The 17,539-nt window shown below is 62.4% G+C and overlaps 2 protein-coding genes across 2 annotated transcripts; both read right to left on the minus strand.

Moving 5' to 3' along the window:
- Positions 1-684: 684 nt before the first annotated feature.
- LOC128978780 (gastrin/cholecystokinin-like peptide) lies at positions 685-1,102 on the minus strand. Its single transcript, XM_054396793.1, has 2 exons — positions 919-1,102; positions 685-806 (listed from the first exon to the last, which is right to left on the minus strand). The coding sequence occupies exons 1-2, from the start codon at positions 1,100-1,102 to the stop codon at positions 685-687; spliced, it is 306 nt and encodes a 101-aa protein (XP_054252768.1).
- A 2,671-nt stretch (positions 1,103-3,773) lies between these two features.
- EIF1 (eukaryotic translation initiation factor 1) lies at positions 3,774-5,583 on the minus strand. Its single transcript, XM_054396836.1, has 4 exons — positions 5,495-5,583; positions 5,110-5,273; positions 4,845-4,946; positions 3,774-4,560 (listed from the first exon to the last, which is right to left on the minus strand). Exons 1-4 carry the CDS (start codon positions 5,523-5,525, stop codon positions 4,516-4,518), a joined length of 342 nt encoding a protein of 113 aa, XP_054252811.1. The 5' UTR covers positions 5,526-5,583; the 3' UTR covers positions 3,774-4,515.
- Positions 5,584-17,539: the final 11,956 nt, after the last annotated feature.

A 17,539-nucleotide genomic window follows, 5' to 3' on the forward strand; every position in this document is an offset into this window, starting at 1 on the left:
CAGTGTGATGCTTCCCGTGCAGGGACCTGTGTGGGGTGACAAAGGGGGCTCCAGAGACCCAGCTTGGGGCTGCTGGCTGCCCCTGGCCCCTGCTTTGGGGCTATGGACCCCTCCCAGGAGCTGGCTGCTGGCAATAAAAACTGTTCCTGCTTCTGCTGAGCCTGGCTGAGGAGCAGCTTAGCCCTTCAGGGCTGTGCAGGCTGCTGCAGCAAAAGGTGATGCTCAGGCCTGGGGGGGGGGGACAGGCACCAGGATGTGACCTCCCCTGCCCCATGCTGGAGCCCTGTGAGGGCATCTTTTGAAGGGATGGTGGCTTTGGATTCTTCCCTTCCCACTCACTAGCAGTAGCAGCAGCAGCACCCATGGCTTGGGGCACACCTGCAGGGGGTGCTCCTTGGGCTGCAGCTGCTGCTCCTGGGCTGTGTCCCTCACCCCAGGCCCTGCCCTCTTTCCTGTCAAATAAAGGTGAAGTCACAAAGCAGCTCCTGTGCCAGGTCTGCCTCTGCTCACCAGGTTGGGCACTGTTGGGGCTCTGGCCTGCAATTCCTGGTGGGTCTGGGGGCAAATCCCACCTGCCTGCTTCCCCCCTGCCCAAGCAAAGAGTCAGCAGCAGCTGTAGTCCCCTGCCCAGGCTTTATTGCAGGAGGAGCCATGCATGGAGCACACTGGGTGCCAGCCCAGCACCTATGCAGCATCCTCAGCGTCCTCAGTGCTGCGGCGGCCGAAGTCCATCCAGGCAGGGTAGTAGTGGTCATAGAGCACCTCTGTCCCCTCGTCTCCGTAGCCCTTGTGGTCACCCAGCTCTGCTAGGGCAAGGGCAGAAGGTCAGAGCTGTCCTGGGCTGGGGGCTGGCACAGGGGGGCCGAGCTGTGCCCTATGGAAACCCCCCGAGGCTGCCCACCCGGCACCTGCTGGTACCTGTGAAGATGTGGGGCTGGAACCGCTGCTTCTGGGACAGGACCTGGGGCCACTCACGTCGGACCAAGCTGGAGGGGTGCTGGCGGGGGGCCCCCGCTGCTGCCTGTGCCTCAGACGCAGGCCGGCACAGGCAGGTGGTCACCAGCACGGCCAGGAGGAGGCTGAAGGACATCTTCATCTTCATCACTGCAGAGACCGTGTGGGGAAGGGAGCAGAGGGGCTGTGGGCACTCAGCCAGGGACACACAGTCTGTGACAGCCTGGGCTGACCTCTGTGGAGAGCAGAGTGCTTGTCCCCAGGGCATGGCCACTCCTCAAGTCCCCTCTGTCCCTCCCCAACTTTTCTCTCCTAGCGGGTCCCCAGGTCCCCTGTAGTCAGGTTGAGAGGGATCCATAGGGACCATCCAGCCCAGCTCCAGGACTACCTAAAACAACCACAGGACTGAAGGCACTGTCCCCCTGCTCCCTGAGCTCGGGGAGGGTGCCAGTGCCCAGGGCATGGCCAGTCCCCGAGGCTTCCCCATCCCTCCTGTCTGCTCCCCAGGTCTTCTCCAGCCCTTGCTCCCTGCAGCCCCTCGGGGACTCACCTGCAGGCTCCGGGGCTGGGTGGGTGATGGCTGGCAGGTGAGGGCTGGCTCAGCAGGTGGCTCAGTCCTGGGCATCCCCAGCTCGGTTCTGCTTTTAAAGGCAGTGCTGTGGGTGCCCCACCCTGGGGCGGCTCTGCACCCACCCCCAGCAGGTGCAGGTGAATGCATGGCATAGGGACACACGGACACATATTGACACGTGGACACATGCACACGACACGCACACATGGACACATGCACATGTGGACACGCATGCACAGCTGGAGGCCCTGAGGGGCCGCTGGCTCTGCCTGCAGTTGTCTGGTTTGCACACCCAGAGCTCACTGCCTGCACACAGCTGTGGGTCTGTGCAGATCTCACACCTGGGCACTTGCAGCCCAGAAGGGCCAATGGCAGCCTGGGCTGCAGCAAAGGCAGTGTGGCCAGAGGTGGAGAGAGGGAATCCTGCCCCTCTGCTCTGCTCTGGGGAGAACTCATCTGCAGTGCTGTGTTCCAGCTCTAGAGCCCCCAACACAGGAGGGACATGGACCTAATGGAGAGGGTCCAGAGGTGCCCAGGAAGATGATGGGGTGGGGGGGGGGGTGATGGGGGGGGGGTGGTGGTGGTGAAGGGGGGATTGGGGGGCGCTGTAGAACCTCTGCTATGAGGACAGGCTGAGGGAGCTGGGAGTGTTCAGCCTGGCGAAGAGAAGGTTCCAGGGAGACCTTAGAGCAGCCTAAAGGGATTGCAGAGAGACTGTTTGAGGTCCCAGCCCTGGAGCTGTTCAAGGTCAGGCTCCACAAGGCTCTGAGCAAGCTGCTTTAGCGGAGCTGTCCCTGCAGGGGTTGGCCTGGATGTCCTTTGGAGGTCCCTTCCAGCCCAGGCCATTCTCTGGCTCTTGAGCTGTGTTTTTTCTCTGTGCAGGCACCAAGGGCTGAGCTTTACTCTTTTTCTCCAGACCTTTCAGCTTTTTGTGCATCCTTGAGCTCTCAGTGGGCTGGGAGGGGAGGGATGAGACTTGGACTTGGCAGCCCACCCTGATTAACACCTTGCTGCTGACCATGGCCTGTTTCAGTGCCCCCAGTAACCCTCATCTGCCCCCCCCCAGCCTTTCCCTGCAGTATTGACAGTTCCTTGTGTCTGTGTTTACCCTCTTCTGCTACCTGAAGAGAACATTTGGCTCCCTCCTTCAACAGCACCTATCAGTGACATGCCACAGCCAGGCTGCCACCCTGTGCCCCCCATGTTCACACAGGAGCTGTCGATGCTCCTCAAACACCCCCAGAACTAATGGGCTTTGGATGGGCTCCTCCTGCTCCCATGGCCATCGATCCACTGCTCCATGGAGCAATTCTCACAAGGAACAAACAAATTGTTCTGCAATTTCTGCCTTCTAATGGTTCACTCAGGGCCAAATGAGCCATCAGGGTGATGGGGACCCCATGGGGACACTTCCTCCAGCCTTGGGCTCAGCCACCCCTTGACGCAGGTTTGCATCCTGGTCCCTTCTGGGGCAGAGTGGGTTGAGGGAAGCTGTGAAAGGCCAAGCCTGGAGCATCTCTATGCTGTGTGCTGCTGCGTCTGGAGCTCCAGGACCACAGTGGCAGGGCTGGAGGTCACCAGCGTGCATCCTGGAAGCGCTGGAGGTGCTCAGAGTTCTGGTAGCTGCTTTGCATAATTGCAGCAATTTGGCTTTCCAAGAGCAAAGTCTCCCAGGACAGCAGCGACTGCAGCACTGTGGCATGGGGAAAGGGCTGGGAAAGGAGGATGGCTGCAGGAGGGAGCAAAAGACCCTTCCTAGAAAGCTGCCAGGAGCAGCTGCCCCAGCAGCTCCCTCTGAGACCAAGCACAGCCCAAGTGAGGCCCCGCAGAGGGGAACTCCTGCACTCTTGTGCTGTTCTAACCCATCCTGCTGCATTTCAGCTGCTCTCCTGCAGAAGGCACTGGGCAGCCCCCCATGGCCAGGGCTGCTGTAAACCAGGAACACAAACAGCACAAGACTCAGAGCCAGGGTGAACAAAGTGCAGGCCAGCAGTGACTCAACACCACCCACTCAGAAACTGCTCACCACAACTGCTCAGGGAGCAGGAGCAGCACACTGAGAGCCCAGCACAGCACCCAGGGGAATGCTCCCCAGAACCCCCCAGAGCCCCTGGGGTGTCCACGTCCCACCAGACTCCTACTCAGACAGCACCAGCAGCCCAGAGCTGCTGTCACTGCTCACGAGGCCCTTGGGTTCCAGAAAGCAACTGAAGGCACCAAGCAAATGCTTTTGAAAACTGTTTTTATTTAAATAAGACTTTAAATACATTACAGAAAACATTAAAAATGAAACCAGCACTTTGTTACCTCACAGGGCATCAGGCAGCAGCTGCTAGTGACACACAAGCTGTGGCTCTACCTACTGACACTGCTTACATCAGTCCAGACCTCTCCCTTGTCACAAGTTTAACCCAAGGCCACGGTTCCTTCCCTTGTGCCAGCCTGGTGTCTTAGGGCTCACAGGGTACCAGTGCCTGCCAGGCCTCACCTGGGCACAGCCAGCCTCGAGGTCACTCTTTGGTCACTCCTCTCACTCACAGCCAAGCTTCCCCACATCCCTCTGGCACCAGGAGCCAAGGCTGCCCAGGGCAGAGGCTCCACCTCCTCCCTGGCGGCGCAGGGGGCAGGGCAGCAGTCACCAGAAGGGGAGAGCAGCAGAACCCAGGAGCAGTCTCTCCACTGGCAGGCTGAGTCCCTTGGCTTAGCTGGGAACATCTGGTTACTTTGGGAAGATCTGGTTACTTTTGGCTTCAGGCTGGAGCATGCCCACGCCCCGAGGGACCTGTGTGAAATGAGGGACAGCCAGACGAGATAGCATGGGGCTCGTGTCAGTTTATTACATCACTGAATTACACCAGTCCAGAGCCAGCAGAGGACCCAGGATTGTTACATTACACACACTGGCTGGTTCTAAACTTATGACAAGGGACAGGTAGGAATTTCATGGTAAGGAAATCTTCTTGCATAAAGCTCCAGTGGCCCACAGGCACTTAAAACCCATGGACTTTCAGCTGGTCGTCCTTAGCCAGTCCAATCTGCAAGAAAGAAAGAGACTCCTCAGAGCACATCGAAGCCCAGGCCCCTGCAGACACTCACAAAGGTCCTGTCCCATTTCTGCTCCAACTGGGAGTGTGGGGTGAGGATTAGGCTGCAAGGGCAAAGCCTCATTTAATGGGGTTTGCCTCAAGCAAGAATTTTGAGAGCAGAAAGAGCTTCCTCCTCTGGCCTGCTCCTCTATCCTACCAACAAAATGAGGACCTGCAGAGTTATTAACATGGAGCCTCATTACCTTAGCCTACACAGTACAGAGATCTCCTACCTCTACAAGGAACTGGCAGATGTTCTTGCGCTGGTCACCTTGCAACTGAATCACTTCTCCATACTCGGGGTGCTCAATCACAGTACCATTGCAGGCAAATTTCTGTGATGCAGAGAAAAGCCTCCTTAGCACCACCCAAACACTGCTCCAGACACCACTGCCACCCCTGCTGCCACAGGCAGGGGCAGTGGCTCAGCTCGGTGGACTCCTCCACACAGGCAGGATCTGCAGCCCAGCTCCTCGGTCAGGCCCCCCCAGCACTCACCTTTTTGAAGGCCTTCACCAGTTTCTTTTTATCGTAATCATCCGCGATGCCCTGGACTGTGGTGAGGGTCTTCCTGCCGTTCCGCTGCTGGATCCTTATATGGATGTAGTCCTCAGTGCCGGCAGGGAGCAGGTCATCACCCTTACTTGCATCAGCAAAGGGGTCTGCAGAAAGCGCCCGTCAGGCCCGGCCCGCCGCGTGGCCATTGGCCAGCCCGCCCGCCCGTCACGAACAGGGCCCACCCCCCGCGCCCTCCCCCCCGTGGCTGACGCAACAGGCCCCGGGAATAGCAACTGCGCCACGGGGCGGGGCCGCGCCAGGGCGGGGCCCTCAGGACGCTCCCCCCGGCCCGGCCCCGTCGCCGCCGCCGCACAAAGAGCCTTACCGAAGGGTTGGAGGTTCTGGATAGCGGACATACGATACGCTTCCCTTCCCTCGGCGGAGGCGGCGGCGGCGGAGCGGAGGCGGCGGCGGGGTGGCGGCGGCGGCAGGAGCAGCTCTCGGCGGAGGGATGCTCTCGCGGCGGCGGCTCTAGACGCTGTCAGGGGGGCGGGACTGGCGCCTCCCGCTTATATACGGTCTCCCTGTGACGTCATCACGCACAGGAAACGAGGGCGGCGATTGGCAGCCGAGCGGAGACGTCACGACTCTCGGGCGAGCGCGGCCGCGCCCCGGCTGGCGCGAGAGGCAGCGGGCGCATGCGCGAGGAGGCCCCGGAAGGGGGGCCGGTGCCGCGCGGGGTGGTGCCTGCGCAGTGCGACGGCAGCCGGCGGGGGCTGGGCCGCGTCGTGCCCGCGCCTCGGGGGGCTCCGCGCGGACGTGCTCGCCCGGATTTCGCCGCCCCCGGTCCCCTTCCGCTAAGCGTCCGGTCTCGCCCGCAGCCTCTACCTCGTCGGGGGTCCGCTGGGCCCGTCCCTGGTTAGGGCTGGCCGCGCTGCGGGGTCCGGTGCCCTGGGGTGTGTGACACTAGCCCGGGTATAGGGCAGGATCCACGGGGGGGAACGAGGGCTCAGGGAGGAGGGACGGGCAGAGGCACGGCCGGTGGGTGCGGGCAGGACGCGAACCCCGGTGCAGCGGTGCCGAGGCTCCCATCCTGCCAGGCCTGCTCTGTGGTCTCCCCAACCCTGCAGGCCACAGCCCTGCTTTGTCCGGCAGCGCTGACCGGCTGCGGGGCCCGGGATGGACACAGGAGTGGGAACCGGCGGCAGCGAGATGCGGTTTGTTCAGCCGCATCCCCTGTGCCCCACAGCGGCCCCACCGTGGGTGCTTGGTGGGTGACTTCTCTGCAAGCTGCAGGCTGGGAAGGCTCAGAGGCAGGCTGGGAGCTTGCTCGTGGGTGCACATTTGTCACTCATCTGTCACCGGGGCGGCAGCCACTCTGGAAGCAAGTACAGAGCCATATGCAGATAGAAATGAGGCTTCTGTGCTCCCTTACCAAGGCTGCTTGGCAGGGAGATGCTCTGAGGACAAAATGTTCTTAAGAGAGGGCCTGGGGGCTCTTTGATGCCAAAGGGAAGTGCTGAAGGTAGCACCCAGCAAAGGGAAGATTTTCCCTTCAAACCTGTGGAACAAGAGCCCTTGGCTTGCTGCAGTTCAGCTCTTGCAGACCCTGGCAGACTTCAGTCCTCCCTGGTCCCTTTCTGCTGTCTGTCCTGGATGGCTGTTGCAGTGTGGCTATGCTTCAGCCCCAGAGGTGTTTTAATCCTGTTTCCAAGTCCTAATTCAGGAGCCAGGAGCCTGAGTCTTGGTGTGCAGTCTGGGCTGCTAAAAAAGCCAATTTATGGCTTTGCTGGTGCCTGCTGTGGAGCTAAACCCTCCTCAGAAACTGGCGAGAGCCTCCCAGCCCAGTGCAGAGTGGGGGCTGCAGGCAGATGGAGATCCTCACACCCGGCTCAGTGTTACATGTGCTGATAATACACAGCCCCCAGGTAGGAAGAGCAGCAAATCTGCACAATTAATGGGGTCAAGAGCCATGGGGATCCTACCCCAGCCTCAGCGGTCCTCTGGGAGCTGGGCAGAGCTGGGACAGAGTGGGAACGTCACTGCCAGGGGGAAATGGTCCTGCTGAGTGGCATCTGTTTGGCTGTGGATCCTTTATCCCAGAGTTCATCAACTCCCTGCAGCTCTCCCTGTGTAGGTGTCTAGGCTCTGATTTGGGAGACAGCTCTGCCATGCTCTAATTTTGACTTGACTGGCACCTGGGGGTGCTGCCATCTGCGGGACCTGGCAGCCTCTCCATGGGTTGGGAGTTGGTGCATGGGTTGGGAGTTGCTTCATTCTTGGGGGTTTTAGTTAGGATAAGGCAAATTGTTTATCATGCTCGAGGTGGAAGGAGTCATTGGGGCTGCTGTGTTTCAGTGCCTTTGGTGTTTCTGAAGCCTCTGTCACTGCTGTGTCTGTGGCAGAGCAGCTGGGCAGCAGCCTTCAGCTCTCATCAGAAGGTGAATTTGCTCCACAACTGTCAGCTCTAAGCAGATGGCTCCTCTTTCCCCCCCTCTTCTCTCCCAGAAAAGGAACCATCTCCAGTGCTGTGTGGTGAGAGCTGCAGAGAGCAGAGCAGCAATCAGAGACTGACACCACAGCTTTCAGCTGCAGGCATTGAGAGCCTTCACTGCAGCTCGTCCTCTGCATTTGTGCAGAGTCCTTGGGACCTCCTGTCTCATGGCTGCTGCTGGGCAGACTGGGCTCAAGGCTTCACCACGATGCCCAGAATGCCCCAGAGAGGCAATTTCTCAGTGTGGCTGCAAGTTCTCAGTGTCTATAGGATGCATCCTAGTCTGTATCCTTCCCAGCGGGCCCCCAAAACCTTTGATAAAACGCCAAAAGAGCCAAGTTTGTGTTAGATACCAGAGCTGAGCCCATCGCTAGTGAGGGACTGGGCATGATCAGGGACACAGAATCACAGAATGGTTTGGGTTGGAAGGGGCTTTCAAGATCATCCAATTCCAAACCCCTGCCATGGGCAGGGACACCTCCCACTAGCCCAGATCGCTCAAAGCTTCATCCAACCTGGCCTGAAATCCTCCAGGGAGGCGACGTCCACGAGCAGGATGCAGAGCAGGCGCCTGCAGTCCCATCTAGCTTCAGATGGCCAGCGGCGCTGAGCCCCCTGCAGCCTCCTCACCTCTCTGCAGGCGCTCGGTCCCGAGCTGCTTCCCCGGAGCCGTTCCCGAGGTGCCCGCGAGGTGGCGCTGCCGCCCGCCCCAGCAGGAGCGTCCCGCGGCGGGCAGCGCCGAGCTGCTGCGGTGCCTGGCGGGGAGCTGCCTCCCTCCGTCCTCTCCGGGCCGAGCGAGGCTCTGTGCACAGGAGAACCCCGGTGCGTGGAGCCATGGCAACGTCTGTGGGGCTGGCAGGGCTGGTTTGGGGTCAGCAGGAGAAGCAGAGAGGGCCCAGAGCTGTCTGTGTGCTGTGCTGCCCACGTTACTGTTCCTCGACCCTGCTTAGGGCCGGGGTTGGGGGGGGGTGGTGGTGCTTCTGGAAACCCTCCTGGCCCTTGGCAGGGGCTGCCCAGCATCCTTGCTCCTGCTGGAGCCGAGGACTTCAGGGGGAAACGCTCCACGTGTGCCTGTGTGTGTGGCAGGATGGGTGACCCGGGGGTGGCACAGCACAACAGGGGTCCTGTGGCAGCAGTTGAGGAGCTCACAGGTGCTCTGGGCTGGGTGACCAGCCCTGGATTACTTCAGGACTCCCTTTGAGTTCTGAAAGGCCACTTCACCCTGTGCTCTGGGGTCGGGGAGGTCTTGGTGCCCCTCTGGTGTGCCTGGATAGTGTAGCAGAAAGGAAGGAATCATCCCAGTGTTTTGCTTTACTGCTTCTCCCACAGCTCAGAGATGCCCTCTGGGCCAGGACATTCCTAGAAACCAGCTCTGCTCCTCCAACATCCTTCCTGCTGCCTGTGTGACTGCACAGACTTGGATTGGGATGAGCCGGATTGTTGCTTTGCAGTGTCTGATCCTATTAATCAGCCAAGGCAGCACTGACAGATGTCAGCCCTGGTGATTAACCTGCTCCTGGAAAGAGCTGAGCCTGGCTGTCACAGGGCCAGAGGCAGCTCAGGGAATTCCAGACTCAAGCATTCCCTTTCCTTCCACAGCTGCTCCTGGCAAGTCAGGTCCCCAGGTTTGCCAGCCCTGCCTTTACTCACTGAGTGACCCACCCGGTGGCTGCCCACCCAGTGGCTGCCCACCCAGTGGCTGCCCACCCAGTGGCTGCCCACCCAGTGGCTGCCCACCTGAGGGGGGGGTTGTGGCCTGCAGGATGCTCCCTGTGACACCTGGGTGCTCCTGGGCTGCAGGCACTGCCTGTGGTGTGTCACAGACCTTCAGAGGAGGAGTTCAAATGCATCCCCCTGAACCCTGCATCACATCCTGCTGCAGCCCCCTCCCCACGATGCACAGCAGGGGCAGCTGGGCACAGCCCCATTCCTGTCTCACCCAGAGGCCCCCAGTCAGCAGCTTGGCTCCTGGTGTACTGCAGTCACTGCTCTCTGAAGGAGCCTCTCCACCCTCCCTTGCACTGCCCAGCCCCTGCCTTGCCCAGGCTGGCTGTGCCACCTCTGCTCTCCGCGAGGTGCCAGGAGAGCTCCAGGCACTGGGGCTCAGCCCAGCACCAGCCTGCTTCATACCCAGCTCAGCCTCTCCCTGCCCTGCTGCACAAGCAACAGGGCTGATGCAGATTCCCCAGGCTGGGAACGTGCCCCTGGCAGAGCTTGGGCTCTGGGCTTGAGCCTGACCCCTGTGTGCTGGAGCAGAGGTGCTGGGGGTCTGTCCCAGGGGGGCTGTCCAGGGGCTGGGGGCTCCCATGGGTTTCCTGCAGAGAAGAGGTTCTGGACCCTCTGCTGCAGCCCCAGCCAGTTCCCATGGCATTCCCACAGGGCCAGGATGAGGCCAGTCCTGCTGTCCTGGGAATTTCCTCTGGTCAAGGCTAAGGTCTCTGTGCACACATTGCTCACATAAATATCCACCTTGGCAAGGTCACCAGAGCCTGGGCAGCCCCAGCCCTCACCTGGGGACTGCACATCAGCCTGGAGCAAACCTGACCCAGGAGCAGGGGCTGCAGGGGCTGGGGCAGGTGGTGCCCAGCTCCCAGCATGTCAGCAGCTGGCTCAGCTCTGCCCAGCCCTGCTCTGCCCACAGGGCTGCAGGAGGTCTGCACAGCAGCAGATGCAGACCTGGGGCTATTCCTGGGCAGTGGGGACCCTGCCAGGGCTTTCTGGGGTCCCCAGCAGCTCTGCAGGTGCCTGGTGCAGAGCAGAGCTGCTGCTCTCAGGCACGGTGCCCCCTGGGGCACACTGTCCCGAGACAACTGGGGGCCCCCCGTGGCTGCTTCCTCCCTGCTTAGTGGCAGGGAGCAGGGCTGAAGGGTTTGCTGCAGGCCCAGAGCAGGCAGTGAGGGCAGCTGCAGGACAGGGCCAGGCAGAGCCAGGAGAGGTTTCTGTGCCACACCTCTCCTGCTGCAGGACAGGACCGGGCACTGCCAGCGCTGGGCTGACTCACAGCCTTGGCATCAGGGAGCAATGGTCCCTGCAGAGCAGCTCTGCCTGGCAGCCCCAGCACAGCCAGGCTGCTCACACCAGCAGATGTGCTCTGCCCAGCTCCATCCTGCCCTTCTGCAGCCTCCTGGGCTGCACTGGTGGGACTGAGGAGCTGCCCCAGGTGCCAAGGGCAAGGGACAAAGGTGCCAGGCTCAGCTCCTGCCAGCTGTGCTGCAGTGGGTCTGGCCAGCGTGGCAGAGGAAGAGCCAGGGACATGGGGGTCTGGCTGGGGATGGAAATCCTCCTGCTGCTTCTGCCCTGCATGGCCCTGGCCCTGGTGCTGGCTCCATTCTGCTGGCCAGGGGCACTGTGGCAGCTCTGCCCTGCAGATCCCCTCTTCCCCCTGCTTTCCCCAGGCAGCTTTGCTGGAGCCTGGAGAGAGCCAGGGAGAGAATCCGGGACACAGAGAGACCCTGGGAAGAGCCTTTGCTGGAAGTGTTGTGTGACAGGCAGGACCCTGCAGAGCTGGGCTCCTGGCATGTGGGAGCTCACCACTCGCACTGGCACCAGCTCTGGTGATGTCCATGGACACAGCATGGCCCTGTCTGGGCCCTTTGCTGCCATGCTGGCTGCTTGGCCATAGGGATAGCCTGAAAGCAGCAGGAAGAGCAGTAAGACCCCCCCCCAGTGCCCCAGCCCTGTGCTGCCAGTGCTGCCAGTGCTGCCCTGCACCCCCGGGATAGCACCAGAGACCCCAGCTGCGGGGGGTGCCAGGGCAGTGGGGAGCAGCCTTGCTCTGCAGCTCTCCCCATGTGTCTGGGGGCTCCAAGGCCCTGGCAGGAGCAGTCCCATCCCTGCTGCCTGCTCTGCACTGCCCTGCGCACCTCTGCCCGGGCTGGGGGTGCCCTCCTGCTCCTGCCCAAGGAGGGAGCAGTCCTGCTCTGCAGCCAGCCCAGCATGCCAACAGCTCAGGCATCCTGCTCGGCATGACAGACAGAGGACCCCTGGCTTGGTCCTGCCCCAGGGGCACAGGGACAGGAGATTTTGGGGCTAACAGCAGCAGAAGTGGTGAGCACAAGGCACAGCCTGACTGCCCTGGCACTGCTGGCTGCCCTGGCACTGCTGGGAAGGGGCAGGCCGGGCCAGGCACCTCGGTCAGCAGCTGCCTCGCTCCGGCTCACGTTTCACTTACGAGGCAAAACCTGTGAGGGGTGTGGGCACCTCCCCACGCAGCTCCAGCCTCAGCCCTGCCCCTTCCCTGCCTCCCAGCCAGGCACACTCATCCCTGCCTACACAACAACGCCCCGAGGGCCAAACACTGGCTGCTGGCCAGGATCCCTTTCTGCACGGCTGGCACAGCCCAGCCCTGGCTGCTGTTGGGGCACGACTCAGGCACCGCAGAGATTTGCCTCTTACAAAACACTTGGCCCTGGCACCCGCCCTGCCCGGCTGGGATGGGAGCTGGCAGCAGCCATGCTCTGGGGTCCCGGTGCCCTGGCTCCCAAAGCCCAGACCTGAACAGGAATGGGCTGGTCCCCGGAGCAGGGGCAGCTTTGTAGGCACAGCTTAGGCTGCAGTGGCTGAAGGACATGTGCCAGGAGCTCAGCCCCTGGGGTGCCAGAGGTCCCCTGGGGTGCCAGAGGTTCTCTGGGGCAGTGTAGCTGCAGAGACCAGAGCCACAGCTCCTGTTTGCTGCCATGTTCCACAGCTGCCTGACCCTCCCATGCCCACTCATGCTGCCTGGGTCTCTCCTGGCACCCCAAGGGTGCAGGAGCAGTGTGTTTGGCTTGTCCCATGGTGCCAGGCTGGACAGAGCTGCTTGGGCCCTTTATCTCTGCAGCCAGTGTATGCCAGCCTGGTGAGGGGACAGGGAAACCTTGGCAGGCTGTGCCTTGGGGGTCCAGCTGGAAAACAGCTCAGCTCCAGCCCCTTCTTGTGCTTAGAGATCTCGGGGAGCCAAGCACCCCAGACCTGCTGGGCCTCACCCAGCAGCAGTACCCCAGAGATGGCACCCAGGATAAACCTTCCCCAGGGTACCCTGAGTGGCCCCAGTTCCCCTCACGCCAAGCCATCTGCAGGCAGTGATGTGGCCTGGTGCTTCCTGTCTGCCCCATCCCCATCTGCCCCCAGAGCCCCTCTCTGCTGGGGGTGTTTGCTGCAGCCCCCCTGCAGCAGCATTGCTGCTCAGCTGCTGTGTGCTCAGCCTTCCTGACAGCCACCCGGCAGCTTCTCTGCAGCTCTGGACGGAGCTCTGCTGCTCCTGCCGTGGCCTCAGGCCTGTGCTCACTGGAGGCAGAGCAGTGGCTTTGGCATGGGGCAGGACAGGCTGGAGGATGGGGAAGGTTCCAGGGGCACAGGGAAGCCAAGGGTTCAGGTGCTGCACCCCCAAAGCAGCTGCACCCCAACCCCACAGCAGGTTCTTGCCAGGCTGGGGCTGGGTTTGGTGAAGCTGAGGCTGCTGCTGAGGACCCTGCCCTGCTCCCCTGGCCCCCTTGCCTCCAGCTCAGGACAGGCTGAGCTTCAGTCTCTGCCTTTGCTCCTTAACCAGGGGCAGGAATAAACACCCCCCACAGCCTGCCCTGCCCAGCAGCTCTTTCTGAGCCCAGTAGCCTGCTGAAAGCAGCAGCCCCCAGCACACAGCCCTGGGGGGCAGGAGCCCCTTGGGGCCGGTGGGTGAGCAGCCCTGCATGCCCCTGCCACGGCTTGTGCCCACGCCCAGCGCCAGGCTGTGATTAGTGAGGTGGAGATGCATCTCCCATGCCAGCACCACCACCCTCGCTGCTGTGCCAGCCGGGTGTGCCGCCCCGGGGGGTGCTGCTGCTGCGCTGCCTAATAAGGAAACCTCCTGCTCCCTGCTGCTTGCACAACACCTTGGGCTTGGTGCTCTGCTGACGCCGCTGGTTCCCAGCAGCTCCCAGGACCTGGTCGGTGGCAAAATGGCCTCTGCTGGCCTCTCTCAGGCTGCAGCTGACAGCCCCAAGGACCTGCAAAGCTCCAGACCCCACATGGGTTGGTTCTTGGAGTCCCAGTGCCCTGTCTGCAGAGCGAGGGGCATGGGGAGGGAAGGCAGGCAGGGAGCAGCAGTCTGGCTGTGGGGCAGTCCCATGCCATGGGACCCACACATGGTGTGCCTGGAGCCCCAAATCCCAGGCCTTGTGCTGCAGCACACAAAGGTCTTGCTGCCTGGCTGGTGCTGCCAGCTCTGTGCCAAGCTGGGCTGGCTGTTGTGAACCTTGTCCCTGGCTCTCACCAATGAGCCCTGGGCCAGTGCTGGGCACAGAGCCTCACTGCAGCACGACTCACGTTCCTGACAGAGCTTTGGCAATACTCAGCATGAGCACCAGGCAGGGCCTGCAGCAGGGCAGCAGTCCTGGCATCCTGGTGACCCCACAGTGGTTTCAGCACCAGGTCACCGGCACAGTGGTGGCTGGAGGAGGTCGAGCAGGAGGCTCTGGCAAGGGCTGTGCAGCAAAGCTGGCTCAGGGAACCAGCTGCCTGTGTCTCTGCATGTTCATGGGGGACAGGGAGAGGCACAGGGGACAGGAGGATTCGGATCCTGGCCTGATGGTGTGGCAGCTGGAAGGAACAGGATGTGTCCAGCCCTGCCTGAGGTTCAGGGAGCTCTGGCTGCTGACTGTGTGCAGACAGAAGAGCCCAGAGCAGACACAGCCCCCCCTGCCCCAGCGAGCCCCCCAGCTCCCCTCAGCATCACAGCAGCCCTGTGGCTGGTCTGGGTCCCAGGCAGTCACCCAGGAGCTGTCTCCAGCCAAAGCGAAGGTGAAGGCCTGGCTGGGCACCCATGGGGCTCTGGTATCTCGGGGACAAGGTGCAAAGCCCCCAGCTTCTTATCACCACAACTCACAGGCTCTGACCCCCGGGAAGTGCAGTCAGACTGCATCTGTGCCACACACTGAGCTACCCCTTGGCAGGGAAGGAGAGCAGCAGCCCTGCCCCGAGCCTGCAGGAGCTCCCAGGGCAGGAGCAGGGTCGGAGCTGTCTACAGCACAACCCAGCGGGGCTGACGGGGGCCCCCCATGTCCCCAGACCCCTGGGCTCCCCGGGCAGGGCTGTGGCTGGGCTGTGCAGGTGGGAGGTTATTTCTCAGGAGCTGGCTGATGGGGAAAGTTCTTTCCCAGGCGTGGCAGAGAGGAATGCAAACCCTCTGAAGTCCTCCTCTCCCTCTAATTACTGTCAGACAAGTTTCAGCTTGGAGCGGAGCCGCCCTAGCCCCGGGCGTGGGAGCGAGGGAGGATGATGCGTCTTGCCTGTCCCCGCAGCTCCTGTCCCCTCCCGCCCCAGCGCCGCGCCCGCTGACTCACGGGGACCGAGGGCTGGTGCGGGGGGAGCGCCTACGGTTGGGGTGCTGGGGGTGCAGGTGTGGGGCCCTGTGTCCTCCATGGGGACATGTCATGGGGTGGATGAACAGCCACACGCTGCCTTCACCCAGGGGACACAGCCACAGAGCCTTGACCATGCTGGAACGGGGAACAGCCTGGCCCCGGGGGCTTAGCAGACCCAGGAGAGATGCCCGCCTGGCTCAGTGGGGAGGGTCTGGCCACGCAGGACACAGCCTGACCTTTGCCCCAAGCATCCCTGACCCTGCAGACCCTGTCCCCAGGACGTTGCCACTGGGCCAGCGACCACAGCTCTGGCAGCTGTGAGCCAGCAGATGTCAAACAGCCCCAGCTCGTGGGGCTGGCAGGAAAGGGCCTTTGGTGGGGCTGGCAGTGCCTGGCACACCTCAGGGCAGCTGGAGCAGTCCGAGGCCAGGCTGCCTCCAGCAGCTTAGTGCCAGGGGCTTGGGGCAAGCATGCTGAGGAGGGAGGAACCACTGGGGAAGGAGCCCTGCACTGCCAAGGCTCTGCACCCTTGTCTGTGCACTTTGGGGTTGGGAAGAGGAGAGTGGCCAAGGGCCATTGGCTGCAGCAGAGACAGCAACCACCAAACCCCTGTCCCTGCGGCAGTGCAGGGGCTGTATGGCACCAGGAGGACACCTGGCAGCTTCTCGGCACGGGGAGCAGTGAGTGGTGCCACCTGTGGCAGTGAGTCAGCTCTACAGACAGACACACATATGTGTGCACGCCTTGCACACCTGTTCACACTTGCCTCCTCCCCTCTCCACCCAAGCCCTGCCTGGCAGGACGCAGGCACTGGTTCTGTACCAGACCCAGTGATGTGTTGGCTCTAACTGGGGTCCTGGCCCTGCCTGCGCTGGGAATGGGATCAGGCACTGCCTGGCACTGAGGATGCTGGGGCATAGTGGGGCAGCACCCAGAGGTGCCTGGTCCCAGTGTGACGCAGGAAGAGTCACCAGTGTAGGGTCTGTGTCCTGCCTCAGGACGAGGCACTGGCTGTGGGTGCAGCGTGTCCCATGTCCCCTTTGAGGGGAACAGCACTGGTGGGGTGCAGGCAGAGAACGGCTGCTGAAACTGGAGCATCCCTGGCACCCCTTGTACCCCAACACTCCTGGCACACCCCAGTGCTCCTCAGCATCCCCCCGCAGCTCCCCAGTACCCACTGCACACCTCTGGGCACCCTGTATCCCCCAGCACTCACTCCCCTGCCCCCGCCGTACGCAGCCGCTCGCCCGGGCCCCGCCGCCGCTCTCGGTCCCGTCGTGCCTCCTGTCGCCAGCAGAGGGCGCCCGTGTGCAGCGGTGGCACCGGCGCGTCCCGAGGCGGCTCCGCTGTGCCAGCCCCAGCGCGGTCCCAGCCTGGTCCCGGTTCGCCAAGCCCGGCCCAGCGCGGTCCCAATCAAGCGCCCGGTGCCAGTGCCGGTCCAGCTCCCCCCTGCATCCTCCACGGCCCCTGGCTCGCTGCGGGCCCCCGAGGTGCTGGACGCACCGGCACCACCGATCCTTCCCCGGCTCTACCCAGTGGATTCTCAGCCGGGCAGCACCGGGGAGTGGTTGTCCCGGCCTGGTGGTCTCGGTGACCTGCCCAACCGAGCCGCAGCCCCCAACCCAACGAGGCACAGGCTCCCAGGCCCACATCCCCGCACCAGGCAGCTGTCAGCTGGAGAAGTTCGCGCAGAAGCGCGGCAGCGCGGGGCTGAGCCCGGTCACCGGCATTAGAAACGGTAACAGAGGCAAAGCAGCCGCGCAAAGCCACAGCTCCTCGTTAGTGTTGCTGTCAGGAGGTGCAGCCCAGGGTGTGCCAAGGAAACCTCCTGGCAGCCGGCAGCGCCTGCCCTCCCGGGGCTGCTGCTCCAAAACCATTAGAGCTGAGGTGGGGTTGTGGCCCTTGGCCAGGGGAGCCGCAGGGCACAGCGTGAGGCACCAGCCAGGAGCCGGCACCGCGGAGCTGGCTGCACCTGGCAGGGCTGGAGATGGGGATGGCAAGGTTGGGGGGCTCTGGTCCCCAGGGTGAAGTGAGGGATCAATAGGGGGGGGGAGGGGGTCATAGCTGAGGGTCTCTGGTACTTCCCAACCATTCGAGTTTTGTTGATGACCTCAGAGTGCTGCCTGCCAGCTCTGATTAACAGCAACTACATCACTGCAGCCCCGTGGGAAGCAGCAGCACAGCCTGGGCACAGGGACTGCTCTAGGGCATCTCCTCGGTGCATGGCTCTCAGGGCTTGGGCAGCCCTTTCTCTTCTCTTCCCTTCCCAGCAGCTGTGGTGGTCTCCTGAGACCATTTCCCACAATCCCCCCACGTGCACAAGGTGACCAGACCCTGCTGCACCCAGGCCATGGTGGGATCCTCGATGCCTTCTCATAGGCAACAGCCACTGCAACCATCAGCCCTCGAGGAGCCACAGAAAGGGACACTGGGAGGGGACCACAACACACAGCAAATCCTACCTGGGTCACATCACATCTCTTCTCCACTGGGGACCAAACCAAGAGCCAGGATCCCACCTGGGGAGTGGGGTTTGCTCTGGGCTGAGCACTAGAGAAGCACAGCCCCTGGGGGCTGTTTGCATTTTGCCATGGCACTGGGGCTGGGTGTGTGCAGT

This window comes from Indicator indicator, chromosome 39, assembly GCF_027791375.1.
Source record: "Indicator indicator isolate 239-I01 chromosome 39, UM_Iind_1.1, whole genome shotgun sequence".
Lineage (NCBI taxonomy): Eukaryota > Metazoa > Chordata > Aves > Piciformes > Indicatoridae > Indicator > Indicator indicator.